At 36.5% G+C, this 18191-nt stretch overlaps 2 protein-coding genes and 1 long non-coding RNA gene across 4 annotated transcripts; 2 read left to right on the top strand and 1 right to left on the bottom strand.

Moving 5' to 3' along the window:
• Positions 1 to 5884: 5884 nt before the first annotated feature.
• Positions 5885 to 8267, top strand: LOC107889074 (uncharacterized). The gene is made up of 3 exons (XR_001681631.2): positions 5885 to 7094; positions 7447 to 7596; positions 7690 to 8267. It is a non-coding gene; the product is annotated as an uncharacterized lncRNA (long non-coding RNA).
• A 321-nt stretch (positions 8268 to 8588) lies between these two features.
• LOC121206024 (uncharacterized) lies at positions 8589 to 9602 on the top strand. The gene is made up of 3 exons (XM_041076187.1): positions 8589 to 8756; positions 9001 to 9119; positions 9173 to 9602. Exons 1-3 carry the CDS (start codon positions 8589 to 8591, stop codon positions 9600 to 9602), a joined length of 717 nt encoding a protein of 238 aa, XP_040932121.1.
• Positions 9603 to 13969: 4367 nt separating this feature from the next.
• LOC107889073 (asparagine synthetase [glutamine-hydrolyzing] 1) lies at positions 13970 to 17594 on the bottom strand. Of its 2 annotated transcripts, none has more exons than XM_016813374.2 (13): positions 17326 to 17594; positions 16781 to 16919; positions 16560 to 16655; positions 16324 to 16465; positions 16044 to 16234; positions 15772 to 15933; positions 15607 to 15687; positions 15294 to 15515; positions 15062 to 15196; positions 14872 to 14952; positions 14706 to 14792; positions 14517 to 14624; positions 13970 to 14414 (listed from the first exon to the last, which is right to left on the bottom strand). In XM_016813374.2, the coding sequence occupies exons 1-13, from the start codon at positions 17403 to 17405 to the stop codon at positions 14184 to 14186; spliced, it is 1755 nt and encodes a 584-aa protein (XP_016668863.2). In that variant the 5' UTR covers positions 17406 to 17594; the 3' UTR covers positions 13970 to 14183. The 2 variants fall into 2 exon arrangements, with proteins under 2 accessions (XP_016668863.2, XP_040932348.1); XM_041076414.1 differs by having other exon boundaries at positions 16324 to 16456.
• Positions 17595 to 18191: the final 597 nt, after the last annotated feature.

Raw genomic sequence — 18191 nt, 5'->3', positions numbered from 1 at the left:
ACTTGAGATCGAGATTGTTGTTGGATGCTGAGTCGGCGATCAAAAGAGAGTACCTAACCTACGCACAGAAAACAAAACCACATGCTGAGTTAAAACTTAGTGATATTTCTATAATCAGAACTTTTTAAAACATGATATGATACATGAATGCTCAAATTGAATTATACTATCATACTACTATTTAACCATATAATTACAAGATATCACCATTTCAATTTCATGCATTTTATCACATTATTTCATGCTATACTCAATTTTCACAAGTATTCACATTTAGTTGGTTTGAACATATATCTCAAGTCACATCACTTGTTATATAAATAGCTTTTCATATATCAATCAACAATTTACTTATATTATGACACAAAAAAATCCACATTAAGTAAACTTCACTTATTCGAATAACCACAAGTACATCTAAAGCATTTTAATTTATTTCACAACATTAATAATCTAACTAAAAAATATATCATATCTTCTAATGAATAATTGTATTTATATAAGTAATATAATCTTCTTTAGTAATACCTATAACCATTTTTCTTAGATGATTCATAAAACCTTGTTGTATAGTCCAATTGATACACGACACCTAGTGCCTAGTGGATAATTCGTGAAAGAGTTTGCGTCCAGTGCTAGTGGGATAAATAGACAAATGTGTGCCCAACACTAGTCAGATAAAATGGTGGAAGTTGCGCCCAGCGCTAGTCGGATAAACCGACGAATAATTAGTGAGCCTAGCTCTAGTTCGATAAACCAATGATATTTGTGTCCAGTGCTAGTCAGATAAACGGACGAAATAATTAGTTAGCCTAGCTCTAGTTGGATAAACCAATGATATTTGCGCCTAGCGCTAGTTAGATAAACAACGAAATAATTAGTGAGCCCAGCTCTAGTTGGATAAACCAACGATATTTACGCCCAGCGCTAGTCGAATAAATCGACGAATGTTTGCCCAGCACTAGTCAGATAAACTGATGAAAGTTGCGCCCAACGCTAGTCGAACGAATTGACGATGTCAATTACACATTTGTAAGTTAATATTTTTTATTTTCAAAACTCAATATCACATTTCATAATTTAATAACACTTCCTCTCTAATTATCTATTAATCATACTCCATAATGCCACATTCCATAAACCTCCATTTAATTGAATTAACAAATACATTAAGGATATAAAAAGACATCAAGTAGTAACTAAGTTAATTAAAACAATTTATAAAGTTCGAGTTTGGGGATAACGAACTTACCTAAAACTGAAGACGATTATTCCACAACCTTCACTTTTCTTCGATTTACAATCGATCTACTCGTTTCATGATCAAAACATAATAAATTAATTTATTAACTAATTCAAACACCATATCAAGTTCAAATTCAAACCATTCTACCATTTAATTACATTTTTTTTACTTATTTGCACTCAACATTTACTCTCAATACAATTAAATCCTCAATTCTAAATCATATTATTTAATTAAAATCAAGAAAATCCCATTTCAACAAATTTTTCCACAAGGCTCAAAACAACTTATACTTTAAATTAATTCACAATTTAATCATTGAATTTATCATTCTCATAATTTAATCCCTAAACCTTAGTATCATCAAAAATTATTTAGCAATTATTCCTATTTATCTACCAAACTTAATATCTAACATAATAACACCAAGGACTCAAATTCCCTACAATGACAACTTCCACAAACTTCACTAAATTTAAAAATTTTAACATGGATAAATTAATTCAAGATCTTAAGGTTCCAAAAACATCAAATTTATGCTAAAAGGACAAAAGAATACCAATCAGTTGAGCTTCTAAAATGAGAAAGAAATGGCCGAAAGTCTTCCCCAACTTTCAATAATTCGGCATGCAAGAAGAAAGAGAATTGCCTTTCTTTCTATTTTCCACTTTCCTTTTGTTTCTTTCTTTTTTATTTATTCCATCATTTTCTATTTTATTTTCTCTAACATCATTTACTAATTGTTACTATATAATTAATATATATAATATACAATATCTCATAAACATCCACTATCAAAATCTATAAAAACAATGGTCTATTTATTGAACAAGTCCTTCAATCTAATCCCATTTTAAAATTTAATATTAATTACTACTGTTATCACTCACTTAATTTAGTCATTGTACTAAAATCACACACTAATTCAACAAAATTTAATTCGTTTCTTAAAAAAAATAACTCCGTAAATATTTACTAAAATATTTACGAGTCTTATTTACGATAATGAGGTCCCGATACCTCAATTTTTTTTGAAACCATCGACTTTAGGACCGATACATTTGTACCTTATCTAACTTCCAAAAAACCAAAATTATTAGACCAAACTTTAATATAATACTGTAATATCCTCATAAATATTTATAAATAATATTCACTGATCCTATCATCGGAAAATAGTATTTCGAAACCATAGTTTTCGGCTCCACTGACTTTCGGGTCATTACAGTTAGAGCCTCCTGTGTCCTGGCAGCAATTTCTCGTTTTCTCTGCTACCAGACTTCAATTCATGCTACTGTTGCGACATGCAAAGCTTACTTCAATTGAATTCCCTTCTTATTCAGAACGACTGAAGAAGATGATGCTATGGAGAGAAAAAGATTTGTAAACAAAATTGAGAAAATTTTGTCTCCACTCACATCTATATATATACTCCTTAGGCACGGTCCTCACCAGCCATTTCAAATTCATTCTTAATCATGTTGTCTCCCACTATGGAACCAGTCGTTTCCAATCTAATTAAAATGGAATTGGAATCCAACTATTCACAATTTAGCCACTAAAATTTTTGAATTTCCTGTTGGAGTCTGACAATTTACTAGTCATTTCAATTTAATCCTATCTTTCCTTAATTTCGGGTCAATAATGGTAACCAGGTGTTACATTCATCTCATTGAATTTTCCTTCGATTTTAATTATTGGTTTCTTTGGTAATTTTTAAATTTGAATTTGAATTTAGTTCTCTAAACCCCCATCATTTGTATTTTTTTCATTTAAGAAATAGAATTATTACCAATCTCTATAGATATGACTCTACTCGCTAATATCTACTAAATTTATATTTTCAAGTAGGTTCTTATTTTTGTAGTTCTCTACAACCTTACAAAATAGAAGTCGCCTGTCAAGACTCATCTGCCTATTCTTCTCCATGAAACTTGTTCAAGGGACCATATCAATTACCCATTTGGCAAAGACACTTATCCAAGACAATGTTATACCTAACACTGCCAAATTTGACTAGATAACCTTCCATTCCTATCTTTGGTCTCTTGAACCACGTTAGATGGCTCTTAGAACTTCGGTGTGAACCGTGCCCAATCTCCACCACCAAATCTTATATCAACAATATAACTTTTCAATTTATAGTGTAAACAAAAGTTCTATTTTTTCGCAAAATTCATGAAGTTACACATGTTTCATTGGGAAGAGCTTGACCATTGTCAGCGAAAACAATACACCAACTCACGGTGTTTCCATCTAGTGGTTGAAACTATAGAACATAGCTTGTTTTCATGAAGTTTTTTTATTGGCATTTTCCCTTAGTTATAATGCTTTAGGATAAAGTGTTTGTCTGATATGATTTGATTTTCATCAAATGTTCATTCCTTTTTTCTTTAGATACGTGTAGTTTAGGATTTATGTACCAGAAACATTGTAGTTTCCTTTCATTAGTTGTAAGCTTACATACCAAATTGCTATTTTGTAGAAAGAGATAGGTTTTGCTTGGTTTCTAAAAATATTTTCTATTTTCATAGAATGATTTTCATTTTCTATTTTTTGAAAATTGAAAAACACAAATAAATAAAATAAAAAATTGTTTCAATAATAAAAATATAAAAATATGTTTGGTATTTATTTTTTTTAATAATAGTAATATTAGAAATAAAATAAAAAATTCTACATTTATATAGGTTCGTATCAAGATACAAATATAATATTTGAAAAACTATTTGTATTTTTTATTTGAATCAGGGCTTATTGATTTAAAGCTAGAAATTCTTTTTTTTTTATCATTTTTAGTTTTACAAAATATTTTTAGTGAAAAACAACGAAAATATTTTTTTTATTTTTCACGTATTTTTATTTTTAATTTCCAAAAATTATTTTTAAAGTTTTTAACAAAACATGTTTTCTTCAATGTTTTCTATTTTCCTAAAACTAAATGGAGCCTTTATTATATTTAAAGAAAAAACCACTCTATTCAGCTCATTGATCAATGGACTTCCTTGTACAAGGCTCTTAGCGACCATAGCATAATTACAGAATCTCACTTTCTCATTATGTGAAGAATACGACAAATCACTAGATTACCTATTCATGATGAATATAAATGGAACACACACGAAATCTCAAATATTAGGGAACGGGTAAGCTAGTGGGTTAATGAATACAATAGATCTGACCTCAACCAAAAATCCACCTACAATGGTTGGGTCTTAGTTTTGTGGCATATTTGGAAACAGAAATGAAGTACGTTTTAAGAAACAACTATGAAGTACGTTTTAAGAAACAACTTCCCAACTTAATATCAATCATCAGGAACGTCCAAACATGCCATCAAAGCTATCAAGATTCAAATACTGTTGTGTGAAGACACACCCAGGGACCAAACCACAGACATTCAAGGACAACCAATGCAAGTATGCAACTACTAGAAAGCGGCACCAAGTTGACAACCACATCCCCGACAAGAACGGTCACCATTCTATATTGCTATAGCCTTCACTCACAACAGGAGTACATCCTCATTTGGAGCACTAGCGGCAATCGTAGGATAACCCCCCCCCCCTTCGCCGCCACTATTAATCACATCCTACACGGGGCCTTCCAAACTACATAGTAAACTTATCCTTGTCAGAGAAATACTAATGAAACTCAGACAACTCCTCATTACAACCTATCAACTATATCACCGGAGTAAAAAATGGAGGAAAAATTTCCAGTGCCAAATCCAAGTACATTGGAAGATGGAACCTATACGAACGAACATTCAAGACACTCCAACAAGGTATTCGCATATTGGAACAAAGAATTCAACATCCACTCTATCGGAAACTCCATTATTTTGCGCGGAAAGTGGCAATCTCCAAAATATTTAAATGGTGGCACTAATTTTTAGTTATATTTACGTTTTTTTGATGTCTACCCAAAAAAAAAAAAGAACCTCCCTTGTATCCAACAAATGAAATCTGTCAAGTTCCATAACTTTTGTTGCAAGTTACAAGATCGAAATCCCCCACTACCACTCCACAACCAATTTTCTCATCTATTTATGTTGATGATTAATGGTTGTTTTCACCGTAAGCAACCCACTGTAGTGTCTGGACCCTTTCTAACAGCTATGTTTAGTAGGAAATTGTCCCAAGTTGTAATATATTAAGTGAATAACCTTGGGCTGTCTCTTCTTTTTTCTTGGGACTCACTCATCACTCGTTATTGTCCATCTTGTCTTTTACCTATAAAAAATTAGATGCACAAACGGATTGGATTAAATTTGAAGTTTCATATTTTATGGTCATGAAAAATATTAAAAAAATACATGGGAATTGGGAGGAGGGAATGAAATTATAAACAAAAATATTGAAGTATAAACTTCATGTCAGATAAATTAATAATATAATCATCAATGAACTTTGACTTTATAATTTTGAAGCTCAAAATAGTTGTTCATAAAACTGATGGCAGTAAAGTTTTTATAGAATCACACTATGAAACTCGCCCCACGAATCTTGATGGACACAAAGCTGACAAAAAGGACGAAAAGTATAATAACAATAGTAGCCTCAGATTCATTTTATATTATGACAAAAGAAAAAAAAGGGTTTGAACTGATGAAAGATGCATTATCGTTCTATGCATGCGGATGAAGGAAAGCAAAGAACATTTAGCTTTTTCGATTTGCCCTTCTTTGATATAAAGTAGAAAAGGAAAAAAAAATCTTTGCTTTTGTTCATGGTTTTGGTAGCAAGTATTCTTTCTCTTTCTATTCTATAAACAATAAACAGAATCCAAGATTGTGGCGCCTACCAAAGCCCATGTTTGAGAGTATTTGTTTGGTTTCTCACTGAATCTAAATACATGATGGTGAGGTCATTGCCATTTTCGGCCCCATTCCCCTACATTATTCCCTTGTTTAGACTTTTCTTCATGCAGTTGCAGTAGCACCATTTCCTTTTCTGTGAATTTGGAAATACATGGAAGGAGATAAAGTTGTAGACAAGTAAGCGTCCCTATTCCCCCAACAAGACTTGGTTCAAAAGGGTCTAAATTGACGTCCACCACTACCATTTAAGCTCCCGTGAAGTGAAACCCTTTTCAGCTTAACTTCGCGACACACCAAAACCAAACTTTCCCCTCATCATCTTTTATAAGAACCTTCACCAGGAATTGGTAAACCCCACTTTCTTTTTATATGCTATTGTTTTTTAATTTGCCCCCTCTCTTTTCTTCTTCTGGCTTTTTAACTTTACTATCATTTCTCTGCAAAATGACCCTTCTTTCTTCCGATCAATCTCCTTCATGTCATGTCTACCCTTTCTTTTTGTAGCCTTGTTGTTTCAGTTTCAAACTGGTTTCTCTGCTTTGATAATGAGCTTGAAGAACCATCCTGGCCACCCTCAACATTGAAGGCCAATGTTCCAAACGAACCAAAGTACTTGTGTATTGTTTCTAGGCACTTGGGTTCGTGATGATAGTTACCCATTGTACCAATATTCCAACTGTCCAATCATAGATGCAGAATTCAACTGCCAACTGTATGGAAGACCTGATTCTGATTACCTCAAATATCGATGGCCGCCTCTCAATTGTGTGCTTCCAAGGAAATTTTGGAGTACTTTTTTTTTTTTTATGTAAAGTGCATTGTTATTTGTTTTACTTTTACATTGGGGGATGATATTCGTCAGGTTCGATGGACTTGTGTTTTTATCGAAATGAGAGGGAGAAACATGATGTTTGTTGGTGATTCTCTTGGAAGGAATCAATGGGACTCTTTGATTTGTATGATTTCAGCTTCAGCACCCAGAATGCAGACAAAGATGATCACAGGAGACCCTCTCTCCACCTTCAGGTTTATTGCGAGTCTTATGAAAAAAAAACCTCTTTTGTCCTTTATTTCTTAACTCTTTAAAATACAATCATTTGTTCTCACAATTCATGTTCAAAGAGCCATTTCAAGCACTCTGTTCTATATTTTAACCAAAAAAAATGAAGGTTTAGGGATATGGTGAAGAGATGACATCCATTTTTGAGCCTGAAGGACCCAAAGTGAGCATTATGTTGCCCAAAAAGTTACCAGGGTCCAATTGAACAAATTCGTGTTGACAAATAGCAATCTTTCGAATTTTAAGTATACCTTTACTGATTGAATCATTGTTAGATGATAAAATGCAGGAATGTGATTTATCCATATCATTTTACAGGGCTCCATATTTGGTGGATATGGACGTGGTACAAGGGACGAGAGTTCACAAGTTAGAGGGAATATATGAAAATGGAAACGCCTGGAGAATGGCAGACGTGCTGGTATTTAACACAGGCCATTGATGGACTCATGAAGGATCTCTCCAGGGGTAGGCCAAAAAGACAAAAAACTACAACCATTTTTTTATGTTACTGGAAAATGTGCTTTGGTTAATTGAATAGTTTGAGGTGAAACTGGACAGGTGAGATTTGATTGAGTCAGGGGGAAATATTACAGGGACATGGATCGTTTGGTTGCAATGGAGAAAGGGTTGAGAACATGGTCGAATTGGGTGGACACCAATGTCGATAGAAATATGTTGAAAGGTGGTTAGCATGAAGCATTGAAGACCACCATGCAGAAGCAGCAGTTTGCACGAGAAAGCAAGGATGTTTAGTTCCATTTTGAATCTTTTTTGTTTATGTAATGTAACCTAGTTCATTTTGAACTATGACAAGATGATATTTGATGTAAACTTGATGGTGATTGAGCTGTTTACCAGCTTTATTCATTTGCACAAGCTATCATTCCAATTTACTAGGAAACTAAGTGGTAGTAGGTATAGTTTTGGTTAACCTACTGTCTTGACAAGCTAGAAGCTTGATTTATGTATTGGCATTAAGCCATTTTTTTGATGAATGAATTTAATCAAGTTTTCATTCAAAAAACTCTCTTCATTCTTCTTGCTTTATTCTCTTTAGTTTTCTGTTTGTTTCAGCTTCAAGCCACGACACTTGCTGCTCAAGCAATTGGCTGAAACTTCTTGTTAGTTGCTCTCAGCTCCAACAATTGGTATCAGAGCCTTTGTCTTAGTGGACCTGTTGTTTCAAACCAAGGAACCCGATGGCTTCTTCAGGATTTTCACCAGCTGCACCACCTGTCTTCAATGGAGAAGGATTCCATATTTGGGTTGTCAAAATGAAGACTTACCTGCAGGCATTCGACCTATAGGAGGTAGTCATTTCAGATGCAGAGCCAGCACCTCTCAGAGCAAATCCAACAGTTGCTCAAATGAGGCAACATGCTGATGAAAGAACAAAAAGACACAAGGCCATGTCATGCATACAAAACTGTGTTTCAGATGTGATTTTCACAAGAATCATGGCTTGTGAAACACCAAAGGAGGCTTGGGACAAGCTGAAAGAAGAGTTTCAAGGGACTGAAAGAACAAGGCAACAACAGCTTCTCAACTTGAGAAGGGACTTTGAAAATCTCAAGATGAAAGAAGAAGAAACAGTCAAGCAGTATTCAGACAGAATTATGGCTGTTGTAAACAGCATAAGGCTCCTTGGAGAGCAGTTCAATGAAGCTAGGATAGTGGAGAAGGTTATAGCAACTCTGCCTGAGAGGTATGAGGCAAAAATCTCATCTCTCGAAGACTCAAGGGACCTGTCCACCATCTCCCTGACAGAGTTGATCAATGCTCTATATGCTCAAGAGCAGAGGAGAGCAAGCAGACTGGAGGAGCACCAAGAAGGTGCCTTTCAGGCAAGAACAAATATGGCCTACAAAGGCAAGAAGGACTGGAGAGATAAGCCAAAGAATGATGCTGCAAGGAGCAATGACCAGCCCTGCAGACATTGCAAGAGGCCAGGTCATTCAGAAGACAGATGCTGGTTCAGACCAGATGCAGTATGCCAACACTGCAAGAAGAAGGGCCATGTTGAAAGGGTTTGCAAAAATAGAACCAAGCCAAGGCAGAGTCAATATCAACAACCAAAGGTTGAAGCTCAAGTAGCTGAAGACAGCAGTGATCAAGAAGAGCAGGTCTTTGCTGTTTCTTGCTTAGCTGCTGAGAAGAAATGCTCAAAAGGTTGGTTGCTGGACAGTGGATGCACAAACCACATGTCACCAGATGCAACCATTTTCAAAACTTTGGACAGAACCTGTAAAACCAAAGTAAAAATTGGAAATGGTCAGTTTATAAAGGCTGAAGGAAAAGGGGATGTGCAAATATACACTCCTACAGGCATCAAAGTCATCTCGAATGTGCTATTAGTACCTGAGATTGACAGAAATCTTCTCAGCATAGCTCAACTTCTAGAGAAAGGATACTCAGTTGTGTTTAAGCAGAAAGAATGCCAAATTTTTATCCAAATGGATCAAATTTCATGACAGTCACTATGACTGACAAGTGCTTTGAAGTGGAATGGCCAGATGACTCACATTCAGCCTGTATTGCCTCCATTGATGACTCCAAGCTATGGCACCAAAGGCTTGGACATGTTAACTTCAAATCAATGGCTCAGATGATTAATGAAGAATTAGCTGAAAACTTCATCAAAACAGTGAAGAATGATGAAATTTGTGAAGTGTGCCAGCAAGGAAAACAAGCAAGATTGCCATTTCCTGCAAACACAGCATGGAGAGCATCAGAGAAGCTGCAGCTTATACACACTGATGTGTGTGGACCAATGAAGACCGAATCTCTCAATGGGAACAGGTACTTTATTCTTTTCATAGATGATCATACAAGATATTGTTGGATTTATTTTATGAAACAAAAATCAGAAGTTGCTAATGTGTTTTTGAAGTTCAAAGCTGCTGTTGAAACTGAAATTGGCCACAAACTTAAGACACTAAGGTCAGATAATGGAACTGAGTATACCTCAGCTCAGTTTCAACTCTATTGTGAGAATGCAGGCATTAAACACCAACTGACCAATGTGTATACACCTCAACAAAATGGGGTCAGTGAAAGAAAAAACAGAAGTTTGATGAATATGGCAAGGTGCCTCCTGTTTGAGAAAAATCTTCCTAAAACCCTGTGGGCTGAAGCAGTAAACACTGCAGTCTATCTTCAAAATAGACTTCCAACTAAAGCCTTAGCTCAGAAAACTCCATTTGAAGCCTGGTTTGGGTTCAAACCATCACTGGCTCATCTCAGAACTTTTGGTTGCATATGTTATGCACAAGTTCCAGCTGTGAAAAGAGGAAAGCTGGATAAAAGAACTCAAGCAGGGATTCTGATAGGCTACAGTGCAGTTAAAAAGGGCTATAGAATGCTGGAACCTTCTACAAATAAGATCCTTGTGAGTAGAGATGTTGTGTTTAATGAGAAGGCATGCTGGAACTGGGATAAAAATGAACCAGAGGCTGTAACTGAAGAACTTGCATCTGATCAAGTTGGAACTAATCAAGACACATTTGAAATGGATGTGGATGATGAACCAATCAGAGGAACTCGATCATTGGCTGATGTTTATGAAAGAGCTCAAGTGGCCATGGTAGAACCAAGTTGTTTTGAAGAGGCAGAAAGTCAACAAGGCTGGAAGCAAGCAATGATAGAAGAGATCAGTATGATAGAAAAGAATCAAACTTGGAGTCTAGTTGAAAGGCCAGCAAACAGGAAAATCATTGGAGTTAAATGGGTTTATCGAGTCAAGCAGAATGCTGATGGAAGCTTAAACAAATTAAAGGCAAGGTTAGTTGTCAAAGGCTTTAGTCAAAGGTATGGATTAGACTACCTGGAAACTTTTGCACCAGTGGCCAGGCTTGACACCATCAGATTGGTAGTGGCATTAGCAGCACAAAGGGAGTGGAAGATACATCAGCTTGATGTAAAGTCAGCATTTCTAAATGGATCCCTTGAAGAAGAGATTTATGTGGAACAACCTCAAGGTTTTGAAGTGTCTGGTAGAGAGGATATGGTATATAAGCTGAACAAAGCCTTGTATGGCTTGAAACAGGCTCCAAGAGCCTGGTATAGCAAGATTGACAGCTATTTGATCAGTTTGGGATTTGAGAGGAGTATTAGCGAGCTAACTCTGTATGTCAAAAAGACCAAGGCAGAAACTCAGCTCATTGTCTCATTATATGTCGATGACCTATTGGTGACAGGAGGAGATCAAGATATGCTGGTCAGTTTTAAAGCCAAAATGCAACAGCATTTTGAGATGTCAGATCTTGGGTTGATGTCCTACTTCTTAGGCATGGAAGTAACGCAAGCTGAGAAAGGAATTTGGCTAAGTCAGGAGACTTTTGCTATGAAGATTCTCAGAAAATTCTCAATGGAGAATTGCAAGCCTACCAACACACCAATAGCTGTTGGAGGAAAGCTATCGAGTCAAGAGGTTTTTGAACCAGTGTGTGAAACAACTTACAGAAGTCTGATTGGTTGTTTGTTATATCTTACTGCCACTAGACCAGACATAATGTATGCTGTGAGCTTACTCTCGAGATTCATGCATTGCTGCAATGAAAGTCATTTTAAAGCAGGCAAGAGAATTCTCAGGTACATTAAGGGAACCCTGAGCTATGGAATGTTGTATACCAAGGCCAAGCATTCAAATTTGATTGGTTACAGTGACAGTGATTGGGCAGGCTCAGTGGACGATATGAAAAGCACTTCAGGCTATTTTTTCAATCTTGGCTCAGCAGTATTTTGTTGGAGTTCAAAGAAGCAAGCACTGGTGGCTCAATCTACCGCAGAAGCAGAATATGTAGCAGCTGCTGCAGCAGTCAATCAAGCCATTTGGCTTAGAAAAATTCTAGTCGATCTCAACCTTGAACAAGAGGAAGCAACAGAGATAATGTGTGACAATCAATCAGCTGTTGCAATTGCAAAGAACCCTGTTTTTCATGGGAGGACAAAACATTTTAACATTAAGCTTCATGCAGTTCGAGAAATGCAACAAGCTCATGAAGTGAAACTGGTTCATTGCAGTTCTGATGAACAATTAGCTGATATTTTAACAAAACCTCTTAATGTTTCAAGGTTTCAAAGCTTAAGAATGAAGATGGGAGTTAGCAACATGCTAACCAAGGAGGAGTGTTGAAAGGTGGTTAGCATGAAGCATTGAAGACCACCATGCAGAAGCAGCAGTTTGCACGAGAAAGCAAGGATGTTTAGTTCCATTTTGAATCTTTTTTGTTTATGTAATGTAACCTAGTTCATTTTGAACTATGACAAGATGATATTTGATGTAAACTTGATGGTGATTGAGCTGTTTACCAGCTTTATTCATTTGCACAAGCTATCATTCCAATTTACTAGGAAACTAAGTGGTAGTAGGTATAGTTTTGGTTAACCTACTGTCTTGACAAGCTAGAAGCTTGATTTATGTATTGGCATTAAGCCATTTTTTTGATGAATGAATTTAATCAAGTTTTCATTCAAAAAACTCTCTTCATTCTTCTTGCTTTATTCTCTTTAGTTTTCTGTTTGTTTCAGCTTCAAGCCACGACACTTGCTGCTCAAGCAATTGGCTGAAACTTCTTGTTAGTTGCTCTCAGCTCCAACAAAATAGAACCGAATTTCTTTTCCAGTCTACTTCACCCACACATTACGAGTAACTCTCTCTCTCTCTCTCTTAAACAATTGCATGGAAATTAATTAGAATGTGTAGTGGACTCTATGCTTTGATCGATGATTATAGTTGTGTTGCAGAAAAAAAACCAATAATTGGACACCAAGCACTAGAAATTCGGTCCAGTCTGAGCTTAGATGAATTTCGTTTTTGTCTGCTTAGATGGTTGATGCTATGTTCTCCCCTCATCTTCCCATGTTTCATGAGATAGTCAAATTACTTCTAATTAATTAAAAGGGTTTAGTTCATTTTTACTGCTTTTTCTTTACAATCGTGTAACCTTGTGAAACGGTGAGCAGCCAAAGTATCTCTTTTAACCACTTTTTGTGTCGGTGGGAAATCACCCTTTCTTTGTAAATTGCTTAGAAATTTCACTATAAAGTAACAAAAAAGTCTGCAAAATGCTCGACAGAGACCATACATTGCCTGACTGCTATTTTTTGGTGGACCAGTTTCTCTAAGCACAGTATGCATGAGTGTCCAAATTTTTCGATTTTTCACATGGATATAATGAGCTTCATGAAATGGCTTTCATAGTCCAAGTGAACGAGGGTACCAGAGCAACCTGCGACGACAATGAAAAACAGTTACGGAGAAACAACACCGATGACCAGAACTACGTATCCTGGCACATACCCTAATCAGATGAGAGTGGTGGATGAAGTCATTAGAGAAATGCACATCCCTACATATTTGTTGGACATAACCATGCTGTTTGAGCTTAGGAAAGATGGGCACCCTTCAATTTACAGTGGTGACTTAAGCCCTGCTCAGAGGGCTAACCCAGACCACACAGCTGATTGTAGCCATTGGTGCCTCCTTGGATTGCCTGATACTTAGAATCAACTCTTTTATACTGTCTTGTTCTATTAAGTTGTATGTGCTTTTAATTCATTTTATAATTAGTTACTAATTTTGATTATAGGTTTGCAGAGGGGTGCATAAACTGCACTTTACTGTATTAATATTGTGTCTTAATAAATGATATAATTATATAGTTCTTTCAAGTCAAATATGATATTATCTTCAAGATTTAGACTGATTCAACGCTCGATTAAACTAGAAGACAACATGTTTCAACTCAAATTATTGCTTAGTTCCAAGTTATCTAACATTACAGTCCTTTTGAGGGCAAGATTTTTGTAAAGTGGAAGAACTGAAGCTTTTTGCACATTAAACCAAAAAAAGGGAAGATTCTCATTCATAATTAACTTCCACTACAAAATATTGATTGCACACTTAGCTTAAAGAAACAACAGGTTGATGACAACCAAAGATGATCCGACGATCACGGCATCTCTTAGTACTCGTAAACATCGCCTATATTATACACCAACACATTTTATTAAATAATTCATACATTCTGTTGTCTTCCAGTAGGTAGGCATTAACTCTGTATGGCAACTCCAGGAAAGTCCATCATCCGTGGTATACTATCAATAACCTTGGATGGCTTGTTGCTGAGGGGAGTCTCTGCGTCATAAGCTGAGAGATGAACCCCCAAGGCAGCCCGGCCCGAAGGGTCAAGGTTGTTTTTCCAGGCAGCGTCCCACTCAACAGCTTTAGCAGTGCTGCATGCCACACTTGCTCCTCCAGGAACAGTCAATCTAGCTGAGTTCTGTTAAACCAAGCAAAGGAAGATGATCACTTTAGCAATTAATGCTGTTGACAAAAAGTTTGAAGTGTAAACGTATTCAAACTACGAGATTCAGAAAATCACCTGAGGGAAGAACCTCTCGAAAATCATTCTGTAGTAATATGCTTCTTTTGTAGTTGGTGTGTTGTGAGGAAATATGAAAGAAGCATTGGACATCATCTTATCGGTCACCTGAAAGATTGTAATTGTTAAATTATGAACAATAAACTAAGCAAACGCATATAACAGAACCCACTTAAGAAAGATATTTACATGTCGGGCAGTATGGGCTTTGAGACCATCGATCCAACTATAACCAACACCATCACTGAACTGTTCTTTTTGTCTGTAGAGGATATGCTGCAGGGCATCATATAGGACATGTTAGTTTGGCTTCATAGTTGACAAATATGAAAGACAAGAAATGAAATTAGAAGACCTTTGGCAGATAGGGATGTTCTTCCTCATCAAATGCCCTTCTTAGAACCCACTTCTCGATGCGTCCTTCATCATTTTTTATCTGATTGATAAACAAAGAACTATTTGTCATAAGTCTGTAAATCTCAACCATGAATGAATAAACCAAGCAATTCCAGGAACAATAAGAAAAAAGATGCTTGTTTACATACCATCTTCGCTTCAGGGTCTATAGACATGGCAACATTGATAAATTCTTTGTCTAAGAAGGGGACTCGTGCCTCTAATCCCCATGCGGATGTTGCTTTGTTAGCTCTCAGGCAATCATATTGGTGAAGGGCCTTGATCTGCATAAAAAGGTATCAAAACAGACCAGTTTTCGTTATATATTATGTTCCAACTCCCCTACTCATAAGTGAAGTGCTGAATAAGATGATCTATTACCTTGCGGCATGTCTCCCGGTGGAATTCATCCTTATTTGGTGCCTTGTGGAAGTACAGGTATCCACCAAATATCTCATCGGAGCCTTCACCAGAAATAACCATCTTCACACCTAGTGACTTGATCTTTCTTGACATCAGGAACATAGGAGTGCTTGCCCTGATCGTGGTGACATCATATGTTTCGATGTGGTAGATGACATCTTCAATGGCATCGATTCCATCCTGCCACATTAGAGAGCAGTCTAGCTTGTTACAAGTTTATTAGACCCTAAATTCTTGAATAGAAAATGCTACAAAAATGTCGACTCAATACTTGAACAGTAAAATGAAATTCATGATGGACAGTTCCCAGATAGTCTGCAACCTCCCTGGCTGCCTTCAAATCTGGTGAACCCTGCAGAGAAATTGACAATCAAGTTTTAAGAATCATTTAAATCCTCTAGAGCTTTAATGGTTTATCGTATACTTTACAACTTACCTCTAGGCCAACGCAGAAAGAATGGAGCTGAGCTCCCCAATGTTTGGCAGCCTTGGTACCAGCCAAATACCGAGCAGTGATAGAAGCAACCAATGATGAATCAAGTCCTCCAGATAGCAAAACTCCGAAAGGCACATCAGTCATCAGTCTTTTGGTCACCGCCTGTGAACATATTGGATACAACCCGTAAGCCAAAACTACATAAAAAATATATTTATTTCTTTAGTCCAAAAGCATAAAGTGCTTCTTGGGCGGCAAGTAATCAGTTTTACATTTTCAAAGGCACGTCTAAGTACTAGGGGATCATATGGAACCGATGGAATGGCCTCAGAGAACCAAGGTGGATTGTACCACCTTCTAAATCCTCCTGATTTGCTAGAGTACAAGTGGCCAGGGGGAAAGCTTTCAAAGTGTTCACAGTCATCATTCAACCCTTTCAATTCCGATGATATCCAAACCGAACCTGGTTATAAGAAGTAGAATTAAATTAGCAAAAACCAGTTTCAACCCAAATTACTTGCAACGGAGAAAAAAAAAACCTAGATTTACTACCATCAAGTCCCCAACCAATATAGAGGGAGGTGACACCGATAGCATCGCGTGCAACGATGAAGCTGTTGTCACGGGTATCCAGCAGCACAAATGAGAAGATTCCATCCAACATATCCACAAAGTCTTCACCATACTGCTCATACTATTATATAGGTCAAGTACTTATTAGGCAATCATTCACAAAACAAAATAGAAACTTGAGACCAAAAAATTTAGCTCTATCCATGGTGACTGACCAGATGGGCAATAACATCACAGTCACTGCCAGTCCTGAACTTGTGGTTGGCCAACTTCTTCCTCAGTTCTTCATGGTTGTAAATCTCTCCATTCACCTAGTTTTCAGCACAGATTTGATCAGTTAGGCAGTCCTCAAGTGTTGAAAAAGTTAAATGAGTGGCCATATAGGGTGGAACCGGAGAAACATTAAATAAAAAGAAGCAAAGAGAGAGAGGCTTACAGTGACAACAACAGACTTGTCTTCATTAAAGAGAGGTTGGTCACCAGAAGCAGGATCAATGATGGCAAGGCGTTGATGGGCCAAATAACAGTCTCCATGTTGGTAGAGGCCACTCCAGTCAGGACCACGGTGCTTCAGCCTGTTGGTAAACCATCATCAACGTGGACAATCACTACTCATTAACCAATAAATTCAATTCAATTTATTAGTCTTTTATGTTCATGAGCTGCTTGAACTAGCATATTGAAACATGGACACTGCCACTTTTTTTTGCTTATGTCCCTTTATATCGTTTCCAAGTTGCAGAGTATCTCTGCTTCAAAACACCCGACATAGCTTAAAGATGATGAAGAATTCAAGACCAAGTTTTAAGGTTGTTAAATTTCACCATAACCCTGTCTTTTTTTTATTTCGCTGATCTTTGACAGCAACAAACCATAAAAACAATTTTGTCATTGTCTAAACCTATTGGGGAAATGTTATGCAACCATTTTAAAGACACAAGCATGAAAATTAGCAAAAAAGAAAAAAGAAAGATGAATTGCCTGCGGGAAAGTTCCAGCACTCGAACCCTTTTTGCCTGAGAATCATCAGAACAACCCAAAACAGCTAAAATCCCACACATTTTGTTTCAATAATTAAACACTCCCAAAACACATTTCTTTTTAACAAGAAGTAGAGAAAAATAGAGGGCAGTATTTGAAGAAAAAGAAAGAGGAAGAAGATGAAAAGGAAGATATCTGAAGGGGGAAGGAAAGAGAAGAGAGGAAAGAGAGGGGGAGTGTAAAAGGGGGAAGGCAAACACGTTGTTGTGTTTTCAAATATCCATCACAACCTATTTATAGTTGCAAAATGTCTGGGGCACCTTTCAAACGGCGATGTTTCGTCGCTTCCTCGGGCCCACCTCTCCCATCACGCCACGTGTTCTTACTTGGTTTCGTCCCATCACTAACGGGGCTTTATCCACTTCCATTGCTGACTCATCATCACCCCTCCTGTTTTTGGAAATGACTCTCGGAAATTGCGTTGGCTCCGATGGTCAAAAAAGTAACATTTTTTCATTCAAGATCATATTTCTTCTTACACAACTAAGAATGAGGATAGATAAGGTGAATTCGGACATTTGTGATATTCAAATATTTTTAATTATTATTTGTATTCATTATTATGAATCTTTTTTATTTTTATGGATGACAAGTTTCGATCGCCTCTTATATATACTTTTAATTTAATGTAATATGAGTAATAATAAATAAACTCAAATTTTACACAGATTAGGAACACATGATTCACTGCCATCCCATCCCTATACCACCAATTTCTACATTTTTCTTAAGTTTTTAACTATTTCTCATTTTGTTTTTTTCATTATTGATACGCCATGGATGATGACTCGTACTTCTTGTATTTA

This window comes from Gossypium hirsutum, chromosome A09 (genome assembly GCF_007990345.1).
Source record: "Gossypium hirsutum isolate 1008001.06 chromosome A09, Gossypium_hirsutum_v2.1, whole genome shotgun sequence".
In the NCBI taxonomy this organism is placed as follows: Eukaryota; Viridiplantae; Streptophyta; class Magnoliopsida; order Malvales; family Malvaceae; genus Gossypium; species Gossypium hirsutum.
Note: the sequence above shows the minus strand (reverse complement) of the source record. Positions and strands in the feature narration are given on the sequence as shown.